Genomic DNA, 16,951 nt, shown 5'->3' on the forward strand with positions numbered 1-16,951 from the left:
GTCATTTAAAACCTTTTTCCGTATTTACATGTGGATATTTTACGCGTGTTATCTACTAAATTAGCTTCCCAAACTTTGAAATCAATGTAGTTACTTGAAAATAGGGAGTTTAATTGAGGAAAATACAAGATAGCTGGTAGTAATGTTCAGTCTGAGACAGCATGTAGCTATGCTTCATGAACTGTCTACACAATAATGGCTTGTTTTTTTACGAACACGTATAGACTGTCGATTCCAATTAGCAATGATGCAGCTATACAGTTCGCTTTCTAAAACGGTCCGTTCATTGTGTGTATCTTAAATTGTATAATCTTGCAAACAGGAACCTCATTGTGGATGCATGATCAAAATTCCGGAAGTACCATTACGCTCACAGAGACCGCGGGAAAATGTCGTTATTTCCTGTTTTGGGGAAGGTCCTGGTGGCTTGGCGCGTCTCTTTGCTAGTTTGGTGAAAGGGAACAACCTAGATAGTGAGTTGGATAATTGTTCAGAACGACCGACCTAACCATACACGGTAAGTAATGTGCTGATACGTGTGCTTTTAGTGCAACCTTTGCTTTGTTAAAATTAACGTTAGCTACTTGATGTGAATTGGAAGGAGACCACATTATTTACTATATTACGCTAGGCCTTAGGAAGTATGTGCTAGCTGGTTTTAGCTTATATTGGACACTGTCAACATGGAGTTCGAGAACCGGTAAGACGAGGTTTATCTTCTGTCTGCCTTCTGTTTATCTTCTGGCTAACAAACTCCCTTGCTGTCGGTAGTGCAGGGAAGTTGTAACTTGCAGTGTCTGATCTGATATGGATTAGTAGCCAGATGTCTGTCTGCCTTTCGATTTGTTATGTCTTCAGTTGTCCACAGAAAACTAGCATGCTGGCTAATAATGCTGTGTGGTTGGGCATATCTTCCTAACTTCACTAGGGCTAGCTAAATAGCATTTGATGATTTTTGTGTGATTCTGTGGGCATTATCTTTATGCTATCAGTTATAGTTAGCGGTCAATCATCTTGTGTTGTAAAGCTTCAGTTTCAGAACTTGTATGGTGTGACGACTAGCTAGCTAACAAACACTTTCTGGCTAACACTGACTACCAATTTTCAGTTTTTCCTAATGAAGCTACTTTGGGAAGGTTGTTTTTGAGTGCTGAGTAAGATGGAGCAAGGCTTTTTGGACCATATGTATGGGGATCTTGGCTCTGGACATTTGGGTGAGTAGGAACCACTTTCTGTGATAAATACTTAATACAAAGGAGGGAGAGGTGTCAGTTTTGATTTAGTTTGTTTTGCATATTTTCTTGATGAAGTCAACTTATTCATTTAAAAATATAATCACATCTACCTCTGTATGTCTCAGTTAGCTAGCAAGTTGACGTACATGCTCTAGGGTAGAACCGGATGTGGCCATATTTCAAAAACAATTATTTTACTTTATGCTGTTGGCATTAAGCATTTAATCTTTACTCACTTTTGTGTATGTTCTCAAGAAATGTTTCCTTGAACAAATTTCCATGCCTTGGATAGAAATGTTCTGTGGTAATGGCAATACCTGGCATGAAAAATAGGTACTATAAAATTACATTAAATTATTGGCAATCTTTCTGCTGTATGATGTGGTATATTTTCACACCATGGCTGCACTGAGGAATGGACTGAAGATCTAGAGTCATTGGTGATAGGCGGGACTAACATTCAAGTATGGAAACAGGTGAAAATGAAGCAAAGCCCACAAGTATTTTCTCTTTCAGAATCTCCTGTGGCCCACGATGATGATTCGGTGGATATTTACTCTGGCCTGGACAACAGTCCCAGGATCAGCCAAACTGCAGGTGAATGTTGTATAGTATTGTGTGGAGAAATGTGGGTGAGATTACTGTGGTCTTGACCAGGTTAATTTGAATCCAACAATGGATCAATGGTGCTAGTTTATTCATCGTCTTCTCTTCTGAGTAATTGGGTTACAGAATGGGTACATTCCCATTCCCCCACAAGAAAAAGGGAAGATAGCAAGAATTAATATTGCAGGTCAAATAAGAAGTGGCTACTGAGGCTTTATTTTGTGTTTCAGAGAAATCTTGCACACCCTTCTCACCTAGAAGACTAAAAGATTCTATGGATTTATATGAAGAAATAATCAAAGAGGAGCAGCAGGAAAAAGAAGCTACTTGCAATGAGGTTTGTGATTAGGGCTGTGTATTGGCAAGAATCTGGCGATGCGATACGTATCATGATACAGGGTTTACGATTCAATATATTGCGATACTGTAAGCAAGGCGATATATTACGATGTTTTAAATCTAATTTTAGGAAAACTGTCATAGTATAAAGAACACACCACCATATGCATAAAATCTGAATAAGAGTGGAATGGCTGAAGATAGATTACAACACTGCTGTCTAGCGGTCGGGGGTTTAAACACAACACAAAATGAACCACTGTCTGCCAGGAATCTTTGCATGTAAACTATTAATTAAAAATCGATACAGCGTTTTTGAGAATGGATACAGTATCACAAAACATAATATCGCGATACTCACGTGTATCAATATTTTCTGACACCCCTATTTGTGATATTAGCATTTTCCTTGCTAGTGGTAACATTACTTCTGACCCATTCATCTAATTTGACCATTCATGTCTTATAAATAAATGGTTCTGTACATGTTCGCTTTCATTGAGTATTTGAGCATTAAAAATAATTTTGTTATAGAAAGTTGCTAGGTTATGTGCCATTTAATTGAGGTTATGGTTTAACTCTGGATATAACCCTTTTAATTTGCAGCTTAAGACCAAATTGGATGCAGCACAAAACCATGTGAAAGAATTGCTGCAAAAGCTAGAGCAAATTCAACTGCAGGTGTGTCTTTGATTCTTTATTTCAACATTTAGTGAATTAAATTTTAAAAAAAGAATTCCTTATTTTCCAGTGACAACTGGTGAAAAGCATCAAATTATCTTAAGAATCCAATTTGTGCACTGTTATTAAAGTTACTAATAATTTTGGTATGGGTCACATGATGTTTGTCTTGAGCTCCTTATGCCATTGGAACAACCAAATTTCCCAAGGGCATCCACTGAGTGTGTGTGTTGAGGCTAATACAGCAAGCTTTGTTTGCCACGCTTCAGAATTTCTTACGAAACCATTAGCCTGAAATTGTTCATTGAGCTGTTTCTGATCCTAGCTGCCCATTGCCGTTGTATAATTGTACGTCCCTTTCCAATGATCTCTTGTTCATGTATCCGTTCTCATATGAAACTGACATCATAATGAGTTTCATGAATTTGCACTTTCTTTAGGCCTGCTGTGTGTTTTATTTTTGTTTGTTTTCTTTCAAGAACACAAGTTTGCAGACACAAAATATGTGTCTCAAGAAGAACATATGTGCTCTCTTTAAAACTGCCCGGATGGAGATTTTGCGGAAGGATGACGAGATAAGCAGGCTTACTCAAAGGCAAGTTTTTTTTGTTTCTTTTTAACACATGTTTATGAAATGTGCATGAACCATTTTTAAAAATGTGCCCCATGGATCTGCACTTCGTTTGCATTTCTATGTTCTGCATTTTAGTGCTGACATTTTTTGTTTTCTACAGCTGTTATTGATTTTAATTCAAAGTAAATGAGGACTTACGTTTTTATTTTTCAATTTTCAGAGGTGGAAGGGGTGGATATTGTCCATCTTTCACTCGATCACAGAATAATTTCCAGAGGAACCAAGATTCCAGCCAGAATTCTGCGCCAACCCATAATCCAGCTGCACGGCCCGAAAATCAACGCTCAAGGGTGAACGGTGTTCCAAAGGGACTTCCTAAACCTCACACAGAGGCCAGAAGTGTCAGCTTGCACCCTGAACCCCTGGTTACTTCTCTTGTGACAACTGCCTCTTCTGAAAATTCAAGATCCACAAGAACTGACTCTGGGGTTCCTGATAGTCTCAGTGATTCAGATATTACCAGTAGCGACAGAGATCCTAATATTCTACAAACTCCCAAACAAAAGGGTCTGATCCAGCAAACTTGCAAATCATATCTGGAGAATAATGACAAACCTAAAGGTTTTAGAATGCAAACTGTCAATTCCCTGGACAAAAGCAGAAAGTCCCAGCGTTCTGAGGTAGGGGACCACCAAGACCATCGTGGTGCCTTGGATGCCAGCAAAGAAAAGAAATTGAACAGTAGGGAGAAGTCTGGCAAAGAAAGCAAGCAGTCTGAAAAGGATTGCATGAACTCCAGCCGAGCCAGACACCAGGCCTCGTACTCAGAGCTTCACAGGAATTTGGAGAGGGGCAAAAGCCCTCCACATCAGAGGAACCATAGTCCAACAACAGGCGGTTCATACCGCACAGCCTCCAGTTCTCACTCACAAAAAATGAGGTCCAGAGACATAGAGCCACCTGCTAAGGGCATCAGTCGAGAGAGCAGGTCCGGAGAAGTGGAGCCATCAGCCAGGAGCAGCAGTCGAGAGAGCAGGTCCGGAGAAGTGGAGCCATCAGCCAAGAGCAGCAGACGAGAGAGCAGGTCCAGAGACATGGAGCCACCAGCCAAGATCAGCAGTCACAAGAGCAGGCACAGTCATAGCCGGGACAGGGGTGAACAAAATGCCCTTATGTCCTTTGGCAGAGAAGGAAAGCACTCCATCTCTGACCAGGGCAGGCTCACAAACAAGTCAAGTGCTTCCAGCCACAAGGGGTCAGGAAGTCCCATGAGAGAACATTGCAGAAAAGAGGAGAGGAGTCGAGAGGAGCGGAATTGTAACAGAGAAAGAAAAGGCTATGTAACAGATAAGAACACGGATTGTGAGAGAAATAAAGGAAAAGACACCGATAAAAGGCTGAGGGACAGTAACAGAAAAGTTGAGGAGATAAAGGACAAAGTATTACAGAGCAATGTCTGTTCAAAGAATGGCACGCAAACCACTCCTAACACTTTAACTACTTCCGCTGACTGCAGTGACCTGGTCAAAAAAGGTCAGGAGGCCAGAAAAGGTCAGGCCCAACACCTTGCACTAGTCCTGGCTAAGGTGCCAGTGAATAATGGTGTGGAACCAGAATCTTCAGTAGGGCATGAAGCAGGTGATAAAATCCTCCCTGAAGAAGGCAATCGAAATAGAAAGTTAAGTTTCATGGAAACACTCAATCTTACTTTGTCCCCAGTTAAAAAATCAAGGCTGTCCTCAGAATGCAAGGAACAAGAAAGTGGCCAGTATGAAGATATTCCGGAAGGTCCACATGAGGAGACCAGCCAGTTTCATTTAGAAGAGGAATTTTGTGTGATCGATGAGTTGGACAGTAATGAAATTTCTAAAGAAATGGACGAGGTTTTTGAAGCACCAGCAGCAAACAGTTCTGAAATCTGTGAGGCAGAAAAAGGTCAAGGGCCACTCCCAGGACTAGAGCTTAACAATGTTGAAAAGGAAAATGAACGGGGCAAGGAGGAAGGTCTAATTAAGACACACATTTCTAGCATGAAGACAAAATGCGATTCAGAAAGCATTGTAGATGAAAATACAGTCCTTCAAAGTGCTGACCGTAAATTGCCAACTGCCTCTGTAGATCAGCGCTCCAAACTTACCGCATCACAGGAGCCCATTGACAGCCAGGGGTCTGGCTCTACATCAGAAATGGTTGATGGTGATGTAATGACAGCTCTGCTGACAGAGTCTCTAAATTGTGCTACAGAAGGCCTTACTGGGGCTTCTGTGGTTCACACGGTACAAATGACAGATGACATCCACATGTGCAGCTCGAACAGTGAAGGGAGAACCTCTTTGGAGTGTGAATCCCCGTCAGTTAAATCTGTAGAGTCTGTGGCCCATGATCCAGCTATTGTCTGTGTGGCAAATTGTTCTCCTGACAGTGGCAACAATGCCCAATTGGAGTGCCAGAAGATTCGGCTTGCTGTCCTGCCCGAGTCCATTAGCCAAGATGCAGCCACCTCTGTTCCTGTCAATACGCATCCTAGGGGTGACCGAACTGGTGAAGAAGCTTGTGATGTGTCCACAGATGCTGTGTCTAGCACTGTTAGTATAGAGGTGGTTTCTCAGAGTACCGACAGTGTTGTCCCTAGTATTGTGGAAACAGTAGTGATTTCCAGCACAGAGGCCGAAAAATATATTGAAAAATCTGTGACAAACCGGAACCTGACAACACCACAAAGCGCTGAGATGCCCAAGGTGAGCAGTACGTTCAGGGACGAGACTGTGCAGTCTGAGCAGGGCCGCAGTGGGTCTCTTCAGGTTGCCCCGGATTGCTGCATTTCAGAGCCAGATTCCACTGAAGATGAAGAATGGAACAACAGGACAGAGCCTTCAAGTTCGGTTCCACTTGCCCATGACGAGGACTCGATGATGCTGACCCTGAAGAACATCCAGCTCATTCCAGAAGCCATCAGCCCTCTCACTAGCCCCATCCGACCGGTGAAGAAGAACCTGCCTCACTGTTCTGGGAATGCCCAACATGTCAGAAGTCTGAGCAAAGGTAGGGGCCACGTTTTATTTATGAATGTTGTTTCGGAAATACGGATTTTGCAGTAGTCTGTTAAAATTAAACTGAAGGGCAAGCTCTTAATGTTTTGCTTTTGAAAAGTAGGCAAACATGAAGTAAATCTGTATGCATTAAAACCTTTATAAAATCTTTTCCCCCCTTCTTTCACAATTTGGAATTGCCAATCTTATTTATTGCTGCATCCTCCAAAGCACTTGACGTCAGCTGCCCCTTATCACCCTGCAAGTTGGGCTTGCGCATCAGTCGGTGGAACACACTTAACGTGCAGCTCAACAGGCAGACAGTGGGTGCCCGAGCATCAAAGTGAAAAGGTTCACTGTCAGGGAAATATAGATGTCCTGTCAGCCAAAATGTGCCATCTCTGTAATATTGCAAGCAATGGGAAGACTGATGCTTTGTGTGGACTTGGTCAGATGGCATTATTTAAAACATGTAATAAAGACATTGAATATGGTGTTAAATAATGAATGAGCATAATTATGCATTCCTCTGCATGAGCAACATTACTCAGTTACAATTAAATTTGCAGTCAATTTTAAAATGCAGTTCTGTTGTCCCATTTGTTTTAAAATGTGTGATGTCCCACAAGTGGAGGAAGGCTTTATGTGCTGTAACATTTTTTTAATGTAAAGAAATAATAATAAATGTGCTAATGTTTGGCTAGATATTCAGTTTATTGTGAGTGTTTGCTTTGAGGAATGTATTATAAAAATGCTATACATTTAGTCATATAGTCAGGCACTTTCTTGATATTTATATACATTTTTTTTCTTTAGAAGACTTTTCATCATTAACTGGAGTGAGGAGAATGGATGTGAATAAGGAGAACGAGAAACCTCACTGCAGCTCTACACAATTCCCGCCCGCGGACTCTAATCAGACGCTGCCCTCACCTTCTTCCCGTTCCGAAGATGATAACGAACTGGAGGAGGGAGAAATCGTGAGTGACAGTGAGGAGGAGGAGCCCCCAGTGATTCCCAGTCCTCAGCTTCGAAAAACCCAGACTGTGACTGCCAGTAAAATGCAGCCCAGCCCAAAGTCTCCAAGACTTGCCAAGAAACAAGCCCAGAAGGCTGCAGCGATTTCACAAGGCCATTCTGGAATGAAAAACAAAACGACTTCCACACCTAATAACAGCCCCAGTTCAAATAAGAAGCACAAAACTGTTCTGCCTCTTTTGCCCAAAACCGATCCTTCCTCCATATCTGATGTAATGGATATGTTAAAGTTGATTCAGACCCATTTGAGAAAAAAGTACATGAAATTTCATAAGAATCTTCCAAAGAAGTTATTCTCCAGCATTATTGACATGTCTCTCTGTTCTTTTACAGACTTTGTGAATAATGTTAGCTTCAGCAAATTTTGCAGCCTAGAAAGCATTCTGAAACCCAAACTTAATCGCATAATTTCTGTCACTATGAGTAAGATCTCAAATAATGGCATTGTCAATCGCATTTTTGAACAGCAGTCACCTAGCCTGAAGAAGAAGCTATGGACTTTTGTTGAAGAACAGTTTGAATTTTTGTTCAGGGAAATCCAGACAGCATTGACAAGTCTGTGTAATCCAGCAGAAGTAAGGCATTTTTCTAAGACCGAGAACAAAGTAGAGAGAAATAAAGAAAAAAAGGTTTCCAAGGTGGCAGCTAAACCTCCTGTGACTACGGTGCCAACGCTAAAGAAGAAGGCTGCTGAGGTTGATTTGGTGGATGTGTCAGGGGTGCAGAACAAAGTCAAGCCTCCCACTATCACACCACACAGGACTGGCTTGGGCAGTAGGGGAAAAAACCTTAAAATGAACAGGGAGGAAGATGACCAGCCATCAGAAGCACATGATTTGCCATCTTCTCACTCTCCATCTAAGACTGCTCTCTCCCATTCTAAGAATTCCTCCTCAGGAGAGAAATCGGCTACCTTTGTTCGCCGGCTGTCCCACAGCTCAGTCCAGGATAAATCAGACTTTGAAATCCTCACTGAACAGCAGGCATCTAGCTTGACTTTTAACTTAGTCACAGACTCTCAGATGGGGGAGATCTTCAAGTGCCTATTACAGGGGTCGGACCTGCTGGAGAACAGCGTGTCTATTGGGGATGCTCACTGCTGGCCCGTGGGCACTCCTCGGAAGGATACTAGTGGTGGAGAGAGTTCGTTAGTGGTGATGACCCCGAACAAGACCACCTTGACCCCCTCAAAAGTAATTGCAACGTGGTCCACAATCTCGCCGTGCAAACTGTCTTCTCCAAACCCTAAAATGCACATTCCTCTGAACCCAGCAATCCTGGATGAGAGCTGCTTGTTGGAAGTTCCCTCCAGCAGCCTGCCCTTCTGTAAAGAGACGCCGTCGTCCACAGTGCCTTCGCAGAGGTCCTACTCCGTTTTAGCGGAGGATCTGGCGGTCTCCCTCACCATCCCCTCTCCTCTGAAGTCCGACGGCCACCTGAGCTTCCTGCACCCCGAGGGCACAGAGCCCACGTCTGCCCCAGAGAGCGTCATCAGCGCTCATTACAGCGAAGACGCTCTGATGGACGGTGAAGATGCCACGGAGCAGGACATCCACCTGGCCCTGGACTCCGACAACTCCAGCGCAGGTTCGAGCGGCTGCAGGAATTGGGAGGATGCGGCGGCGGTGGCAGTGCCCACCTTTCAGTTCAAGCCACACTTACCCATGCAGGCGGTGGTCATGGAAAAGTCCAACGACCACTTCATTGTCAGGATCAGGCACACGTCCACCAGCATCGCTACCAGCCCAGACCAGAATGCCACGTCTTCTGAAAAAGAATCCCAAAAGGTGGTGGGAGCCAGAGTGGAATCAATGGGTTCTGCACACTCCATCCCTGACACTTCCCCCAACGGAATTGTCCCTGGGCAATCTCAGAGGCCAGCTTCCTGTGAGAACCCTGAACTCCACCTTCAATGTGAAGTACCCTTGAAAAATTCACTTTCAGGAAGCAGTCCACCAGGGAAAACTGTGAATTGCCCTGACGTGAATGCTGCACATTCTCATGAAGAGCCAGTGGAGCCTCCTCCTACAAACAGTGAGATTGCAGAATCTGCATCACCCTCTGAACTTGTAATCATGGCCGAGGAAGGTGGTGCTTCAAAGAAGTCCTGCGTGATCAGGTTAAAACGGAAGAAGCACCACTCTCAACCGAGGGCGAAGAGAGTCAAAATGGAGCATACCCAAGAGAAGGCGCACAAGCAGAGAAAGAAAAACTCATCCAGTGGTTCTAAAAACAAAGGGATTGGGACACCCAGGAAGAAGAGGAATAAAACAAAGTCTCCTCCGCTGTCACCCAATAGCTTGTCTGCCAAGAATGTTATCAGAAAAAAGGGTGAGGTGGTGGTGACATGGACCAGGTAAGTTTCTCCTTAAATTTATCTTCTGTGCTTAGCTGCTTTTAAACTTTCATTTAGTTAATTCATTGCTATTTCCTTCTAGTTCAGCACTGTTTGCTGAAGTTGTATTGTTTTTAAGTTCAAGTCACTGCATTGATTGGATACTGTTCCTAGTATCAGTTAGTTGCATGGGGACACAAATCTGTAGAATGGAGATTTTTTGACAAGGAGTGGACATCACCCTGGCTCACAGTGCTTAGATTTGGGTCATATACTTTCAAACTTACAAACTGTTGTGACATACCAACTGTCATTTATTGCGTTTTACTAAACATTGCATTCCATTGACGTCCTGCATCACACTTTTCTTTTAAAGGGATGAAGACCGGGATATTCTTATTGAACTGAAGAAGAAAGGTGCTTCTCCGGACACATTTACTGCTCTTTCAGCCAAGATGAACAAACCCCCAGCTCTGGTATGTTTATTTTGCGTTCTGTTCTAAACTTTTATAATTTATTTATATATGAGAGATATGAAAAGTTGCATTTTAAGTAGCTTCTCTGTTTAACTACTGCTGTGAGAAAGATCAGTGATGCCCGCTTTGTAAACATTATCATACTTTGGTTTGTAGATTGCTGAGAGATTTTTCCAGCTGATGAAACTTTTCAAGAAGAAGGAGAAGATGGATAGCTGAGCCTTCGGGAGAAATGCAGTGATCCCACTTGGATGAAGCGTCTGGATGCCATAGCATCATCAGCCTTGCACCGATAATGCTGATGTGGAAGAGGCCATTTGGAGTGTATGTGAGCTGACTGAGGAAGACAAGCTGGTGCATCTAGGGAGGCTGTATTTTTCTGTTGTTTGAGGATACCTCAAGCCAAGGCAATTAAACGCTGGACCCCAACAGGGTATGCACTTGAGGCCTTTGGGAGTGGCAAAGATGATGACCGTGATTACATTTTGCAGAAACTTTCTGAAAAGAAAGTGTCTGGTACTGGTGGAATCTGGGTCTACTGGTGTGTGTACCACCAGCAGTGGAAAGAATAACAAGAGTTGGTACGACATGGACACATTTTAAAAATCTGCAGTTTTACCTTTTTTACAGCTTTATTTACTTGAATTTCTCACACCTTATCCACAAAGTAAAGTTTAAAGGCATGTACATCACATGTCTGTTAATGTATCACCTGTGGTTGTGCTCTCTGATGGATTCAGTTCTGTATTTAAGAGGAGGGCAGTTTCTTAAATGGTTTGGTGTGCACAAGATTTAGCAGAGTATTCACAAAAAGCAGATTTACAGATTTGCAACTGATTGCCGCTGTTGCGTGCTGTAATGCAGATGGTCCTGGTAGCATACTAAAATTGTCATGGGATCAAGACAGAAATCAATAAAAAAGTCTGTTTTTTTAACACAATTTTTCTATGCACTGGAATTATCCATTGAGGTTTTGGGGGAATATCTACCTCGTTTTGATTTTAAAATTTTTTTGTTACCTCATTTTGGAATTTGGAATTTTTGCTTTTCATTAGGCTAATTTGTGACATCCTTTCAAGTTGATAATGAAACATTTACTTTGTGCATAAACAAGGCATCAGTCAGACTTTGGTTTTCACATAAAAATGCTTGATGATGCCCTGATTTGAGGCTGTTTGCACTCAACTTGTGAAGGAAGAATGTGGTGTCCTGATCTTCCCGGCAATACATTAAACTTGTTTTAAAACTTGAAAATATAAATGTGAACTTGGCATTTAAAAGGACACCAAGCCCCATTGCAGTCAGTTCTTTGACAGTATACCCTTTGATCAGTTTTTCCTCTGCTCGGTACACAGTGTGGGGGAACAAATGTATTTCAATCCATTGCTCTCTGTGATTGGTCAGAAAATTTTTTAAGTAACACTTCTGGTGACTTTTTCTGTCAGTCATACATATTCCATTTGACACCATCTGCCAGCTAATAAATAAGGACTTTGACCATTTAGCTTGTATTATTTGGATGGATAAGTAAGTAAATTTACAGGACGGAGGATTTTTGCCTTTTTTATTTTTGGAACTTGAAAGGATGAATGACAGGTGGCCATTTGGTCCTTTAGTAATATTATTTCTATGTCAATCAAACTTGTGAATATTGTACATTTCACATCATTTTTAAAATAAAAACTAACTTATCCTTAAGAATGTGGTATATTTATTTGGTGAGTGTAAACCAAACTTTTGTCAAGCCAATAAATGCCATTTTTCACAACAGAATAAATGTATTTTGCCATTATATGAATGGGAATTTTGGTGTGTTGAACTCAGTCTGCTTTTATACTGGGTAAACAACTTATAAATATTGGTTTGGGTAGTTTGATGCTAATGAGGTTGAGATTTTGTCCATTTGGTCAAACGTTTCCTGTCAGCTGCTGAACTTTTCTGGATGGAATAATCAAGTGCCTCAGCACACCAAAATTCACCCATTACAGAAATTATTTTACTGTGCTGGACAAATAAGCTTATAAATTTAAAGTACTGTATTAAAACTGGTTTTGGGTTGAAGTACAAACAATGTGAAACATTTCCACATAGTGTAACATTGCTTAAATATTGGTAATGAATTATGTTGTGGATATATGGAAATTAATTTAGCAGAATAAGTAATATAATCTTGCTGTCCTGTCAGCATTTTAGTCAAAATGCTGAACAGTATCAGCAGTGGCACTCTTAATTTACACGTGGCTAAATGTATGGCATCATCTCATCTGGATCCTCAAGCAGTGCAATTTCAAGCTGGTGTGTCAAGCAAACTGACTTCAGTCCTGTGGGTTCAACAGGCAATTATGTTCAGTGTTGATATATTTGTCTGTGGCCATACGTTCTCCCGTTTAGAAAATTTAGAGAATTGTGTCTGAAAAGCAATACTAATTTGTAAAAACAGTGGAGTCACCCACACACATGCGCACACCACTTAAGGACACATTTGGAGTCAGACAGACACATGCTTCCATTCTACGCCATTTAATAGCCATTAATTTCATAAAATCGACGCCGACTTCCGGAGGTCTGCCTGCTTGAATTTAAAATATTGCAAACACGCATGGTGAGCATATTTAGAAACAATCAGATCTCACCTGCACGGTGAAGTACCAAGTTCGAATATGCGGTTCACTGATCACCTTTTCTGTTCCATATTCTGGTTTCTTTCAACGAATGAAAGCTTGTTTACATTGTGTCATAAAAAAGTACAGTAACATTTTGTCGGGGATGTACATAGGCCTATTACATAATGAAACACGATTGAACCCAATTCCGATTGTTGTGTAATGAGAGCTTCTATCTGACTTGCATCAGTACCCAGCCCTTAAAATAGCACATCAAGCGGCCGACCGTGAAATCGGACGTGACTCATTGATAATTGTGTCTGGCACTAGAGAGTATCCCATCGTTTGAATTTTCAGACTGCTTAAATTCAGGCAGCTACACATAAACTTTTACAAGTTTGGGGATCTTTGTTTATCTCCTTTTGTAGTCTTTCTATATTAAGTCCAAACGGAATTAAAGGTGTATACAAATGTTGAATGAACAGAGCACGTTGGCCTAGTGTATTCACACGTGTTTGTCAGCCTCTATTGACAGCTCGAAAGCCGCAGGGAGGTTTGGTAGCACAGCTGGTAGCTTTCTCTGTCCGGAACGTTGCAGTCAACAATTTCAAGGCAGATCCACTCTCGGGATATTGACCAGTCGGTTCAGGATCGATTAGAACATTGTGTGCGCTTTAACTTTCCAACATATCCGTAGCACATTCTCAGCAGCAATTTTCGGAGGGAATGCATCTCCTCTTACTTCGGTGGGTAGCCTAATATAGACACTTTAACAAACAATAATGCACTGTCTCTTATATTTAATATGATTATTTGCGAACACCGATGAAAGAAAACAACATATCCCATCAAAACGTAAGCTTTTGAAACATTTTTTTGAGTTTGACATTATGATAGGCTGTGCTATTCTGGATGTAAACTATAGGCAATAAATATACACAAAGTAAAATGTTCAGAGCTAAGGATGATAGTTACCTGTTAATCTGATAGAGGACATTTGTTTCCATTTGTTTCTTCTCAATAAACTGTCAGTTAAATGAACACCGATTTGTTTTTCTACCTATTTAGCCAGCATTATACACTATACGAAACTTGTAAATGTTTCTTCAGAGTCAGTGGTTTGGAGCCATGGAATAATTTTTCACGAGCTATTGACTTTTAAATTGCCTATCAACTGGAATTGACAAATCTATAGCCTCTTATTAGAGTTAATCACAGAGTGGTTAATCTTTTCAATTAATTTTTGAACGGACAACTCGGGTTCTCCATTTTATGGAATTATTTTGTGAGAGACGAAATATGCACGTCGTGATTTAAGTGACACCCATTCTCTTTGCGCATACAGCCTATTGGATCCGACCCTTCCATAGCAAAATCAGACAGTGTTAAATGAAGTCCAACAGTACTTACAGGAGTTCAATATGAATAACATGTATTCTTGCAGTGCTAGTGCACTTAACTTAACTTAGGCCTATGTTGTGTAGATTTTTTCATACTTGTTTATTTTTCATTAAGTGTAGCTTTCAGTAGGCAATCAGTGTCTGCATATGTTGATTAAAGTGACACATTTCTTTTCCAGCGCAAAAACATGTGACACTGAAGATGGGGGACTGGAACTTGCTTGGAAGTATCTTAGAAGAAGTCCATATTCACTCCACCATAGTGGGAAAAATTTGGCTCACAATTCTTTTCATATTTCGAATGCTTGTTCTCGGCGTTGCGGCTGAAGACGTCTGGGATGACGAACAAAGCGAGTTCATCTGCAACACGGAGCAACCCGGATGCCGGAACGTCTGCTACGACAAAGCGTTCCCAATTTCTCTTATACGGTTCTGGGTGCTGCAAATAATCTTCGTGTCATCCCCATCGCTGGTATACATGGGTCACGCATTATACAAGCTCAGGGCGCTTGAGAAAGAGAGGCATAAGAAAAAGGCTCAACTGAAGGCGGAGTTGGAAGAGGTCGAGCCTAGTCTGGAGGAGCACAAAAGAATCGAGAGGGAGCTGAGAAAACTAGACGAGCAGAAAAAGGTCAGTAAAGCTCCTCTGCGGGGTTCGTTATTGCGCACATATGTTTTCCATATCCTGACGAGATCAGTGGTGGAGGTGGGCTTCATAGTGGGCCAATATGTCTTGTATGGAATTGGACTAGATCCCCTGTACAAGTGCGAGAAGGTACCATGTCCAAATAGCGTGGATTGCTTCGTTTCGCGCCCAACGGAAAAAACTATTTTTATGGTCTTCATGATAGTAATCGCATGTGCTTCTCTCTGTCTGAACCTTCTTGAAATTTCCCACTTGGGAGTAAGAAAATTGAAGCAAAATCTATTTGGTGAGACGGGCGGAGACGACGACAGTGCTTGTAAATCAAAGAAAAACTCAATGGTTCAGCAAGTATGTGTCCTCTCGAACTCATCGCCGCACAAAATGGTGCAATTAACAATAATGCCAGATGGACAAATGGATCCTTTTCCGGTTTACATGGCTTCTGCTGCATCTCGGCCGAGCCAGGAAATGCAGAGACACAACGGCATCACCGGGGACCGCGACCAAGTACATTTATCGGATCAGCACCCCAGACAGCTCCTCAGGCCCAGCCAAGACGAGATCCACGCTCTACGCATGCTTGCCTCCATGGAACGTCGCAAAACTTCGGACAACCGGGATCATTTATTCAACAGCGATGACTCGAATGGCAGCAATGGGCCTAAGAGTTCAGGCCAAGCACCGCACGCGAAACAATCATCACAGTCTAGCTACATGGAATTGCCAGCAGCCTTGCGCAATGCTTTGCGCAAACAGAGCCGTGTTAGCTGCTTGAACGGTGACCGAAGTGATTCTCCCGACAGTGGTCACTATCCTTCCAGCAGAAAGGCCAGTGTCATGTCTCGTGGCATGTCTGAAGGCAAGCTAACAAGTTCATCCAGTAACCAAGCTTTGGAAAGTGGCTCCGGCTCTGAATCTAAACGTCTGAGCCAAGGAGAGAGTCCACCGATTACCCCGCCTCCCGCCAATGGACGGAGAATGTCAATGGCAAGTATAGCCTAATAGGCCAGCTGCATTTGATCTTAGGACGTTGATTTTATCAATATGTTAAAATCTGAACCGTTTCTGACTTTTAAAAATGTAAATCCCACTATATCATTATTGCCAGAAGTTGTTTTTTTTATTTTCTTTTTAGCCTATATGTTAACCCCATAGCTCAAGTTTTACCCGAACATAGTCTGGCTACGTCCTAGTCGGCTGGAAAACTCACTTTTTACGAAATGTAACCGGGTTTTCACCTGAACGTCTACGGCGTTTCACTTAGCCTACTTTTCATATAGGCTACTTTACCTTATGCCAATCTTTATAAAGTGATATTGTAAATGGTGTTGAGCGATATTGTCCAATAAACATTCTTTCTTTCAGAGCATGATCCTCGAACTATCCTCCATCATGAAGAAATGAAGATGTCAAAGAATGAAGCTCGAATAAAGGAAAAAAGTCACAAATTCTTATTAGGCTAATGGCATATTTGCTTCTATCGGGCAGTAAGAAAAGATTTACTGCGATAAAATTTTCATTTGTGGCGCTAAAGTTGTTATTTTGCTTTTGTAAATTTCTTTTTTATTTTTTTTTAAATTATATTTCTTTGTCCGAAACGGTGTATTTTATGCATCTTAAACTGCACGTGCAATTGCAGGCTTTTGTTTGGATGTCATTTTTCCTGTGTGATTTATTTTTGCAAGGGGCACCTCCCGAACGTCAAAATGACGCGTTGCTCCAAGAGCAGTAGGCTAAACTAAGGCATTTTAGATGTCCATGAGATGAGACAAACACGAACACTTCAAATCTAAAATGTAGAGATGTAAATCTCTCTAATAATGAAAGGTCCGTACTGAAATTGAATGCAGATTAAAATTTTTGAGTACGTTATCAGTAAATTAAGACTGCAAATTTAATTCAGTTACGAAGGGCTTTCAATTTCGCTCACTGAAACGAATACAATTCTGCAACATTTAATATCCTGGACTGTTTTGAAAGAAACGTGAA

The 16,951-nt window shown here is 41.7% G+C and overlaps 2 protein-coding genes across 3 annotated transcripts; both read left to right on the forward strand.

Moving 5' to 3' along the window:
- Nucleotides 1-365: 365 nt before the first annotated feature.
- On the forward strand, nucleotides 366-12,075 carry casp8ap2 (caspase 8 associated protein 2). 2 transcript variants are annotated; one of them, XM_035423331.1, is made up of 10 exons: nucleotides 366-517; nucleotides 1,109-1,214; nucleotides 1,752-1,832; nucleotides 2,072-2,178; nucleotides 2,787-2,861; nucleotides 3,341-3,456; nucleotides 3,656-6,477; nucleotides 7,281-9,858; nucleotides 10,214-10,313; nucleotides 10,470-12,075. In XM_035423331.1, the coding sequence occupies exons 2-10, from the start codon at nucleotides 1,160-1,162 to the stop codon at nucleotides 10,530-10,532; spliced, it is 5,997 nt and encodes a 1,998-aa protein (XP_035279222.1). In that variant the 5' UTR covers nucleotides 366-517; nucleotides 1,109-1,159; the 3' UTR covers nucleotides 10,533-12,075. The 2 variants fall into 2 exon arrangements, with proteins under 2 accessions (XP_035279222.1, XP_035279223.1); XM_035423332.1 differs by having other exon boundaries at nucleotides 7,284-9,858.
- Nucleotides 12,076-13,261: 1,186 nt separating this feature from the next.
- On the forward strand, nucleotides 13,262-16,951 carry cx52.6 (connexin 52.6). Its single transcript, XM_035421287.1, has 3 exons — nucleotides 13,262-13,662; nucleotides 14,496-15,949; nucleotides 16,328-16,951. Exons 2-3 carry the CDS (start codon nucleotides 14,519-14,521, stop codon nucleotides 16,364-16,366), a joined length of 1,470 nt encoding a protein of 489 aa, XP_035277178.1. The 5' UTR covers nucleotides 13,262-13,662; nucleotides 14,496-14,518; the 3' UTR covers nucleotides 16,367-16,951.

The sequence above is a fragment of the Anguilla anguilla genome, chromosome 6 (assembly GCF_013347855.1).
Source record: "Anguilla anguilla isolate fAngAng1 chromosome 6, fAngAng1.pri, whole genome shotgun sequence".
Lineage (NCBI taxonomy): Eukaryota > Metazoa > Chordata > Actinopteri > Anguilliformes > Anguillidae > Anguilla > Anguilla anguilla.

Coding starts and splice junctions, on each gene's coding strand:
- casp8ap2 (XM_035423331.1), top strand. CDS start 1,160: ATGGAGCAAGGCTTTTTGGACCATATGTATGGGGATCTTGGCTCTGGA. Junction 2,862..3,340: donor TAGAGCAAATTCAACTGCAG/GTGTGTCTTTGA, acceptor TTTTCTTTCAAG/AACACAAGTTTGCAGACACA. Junction 9,859..10,213: donor GTGGTGGTGACATGGACCAG/GTAAGTTTCTCC, acceptor TTTCTTTTAAAG/GGATGAAGACCGGGATATTC.
- cx52.6 (XM_035421287.1), top strand. CDS start 14,519: ATGGGGGACTGGAACTTGCTTGGAAGTATCTTAGAAGAAGTCCATATT. Junction 15,950..16,327: donor ATGGACGGAGAATGTCAATG/GCAAGTATAGCC, acceptor TCTTTCTTTCAG/AGCATGATCCTCGAACTATC.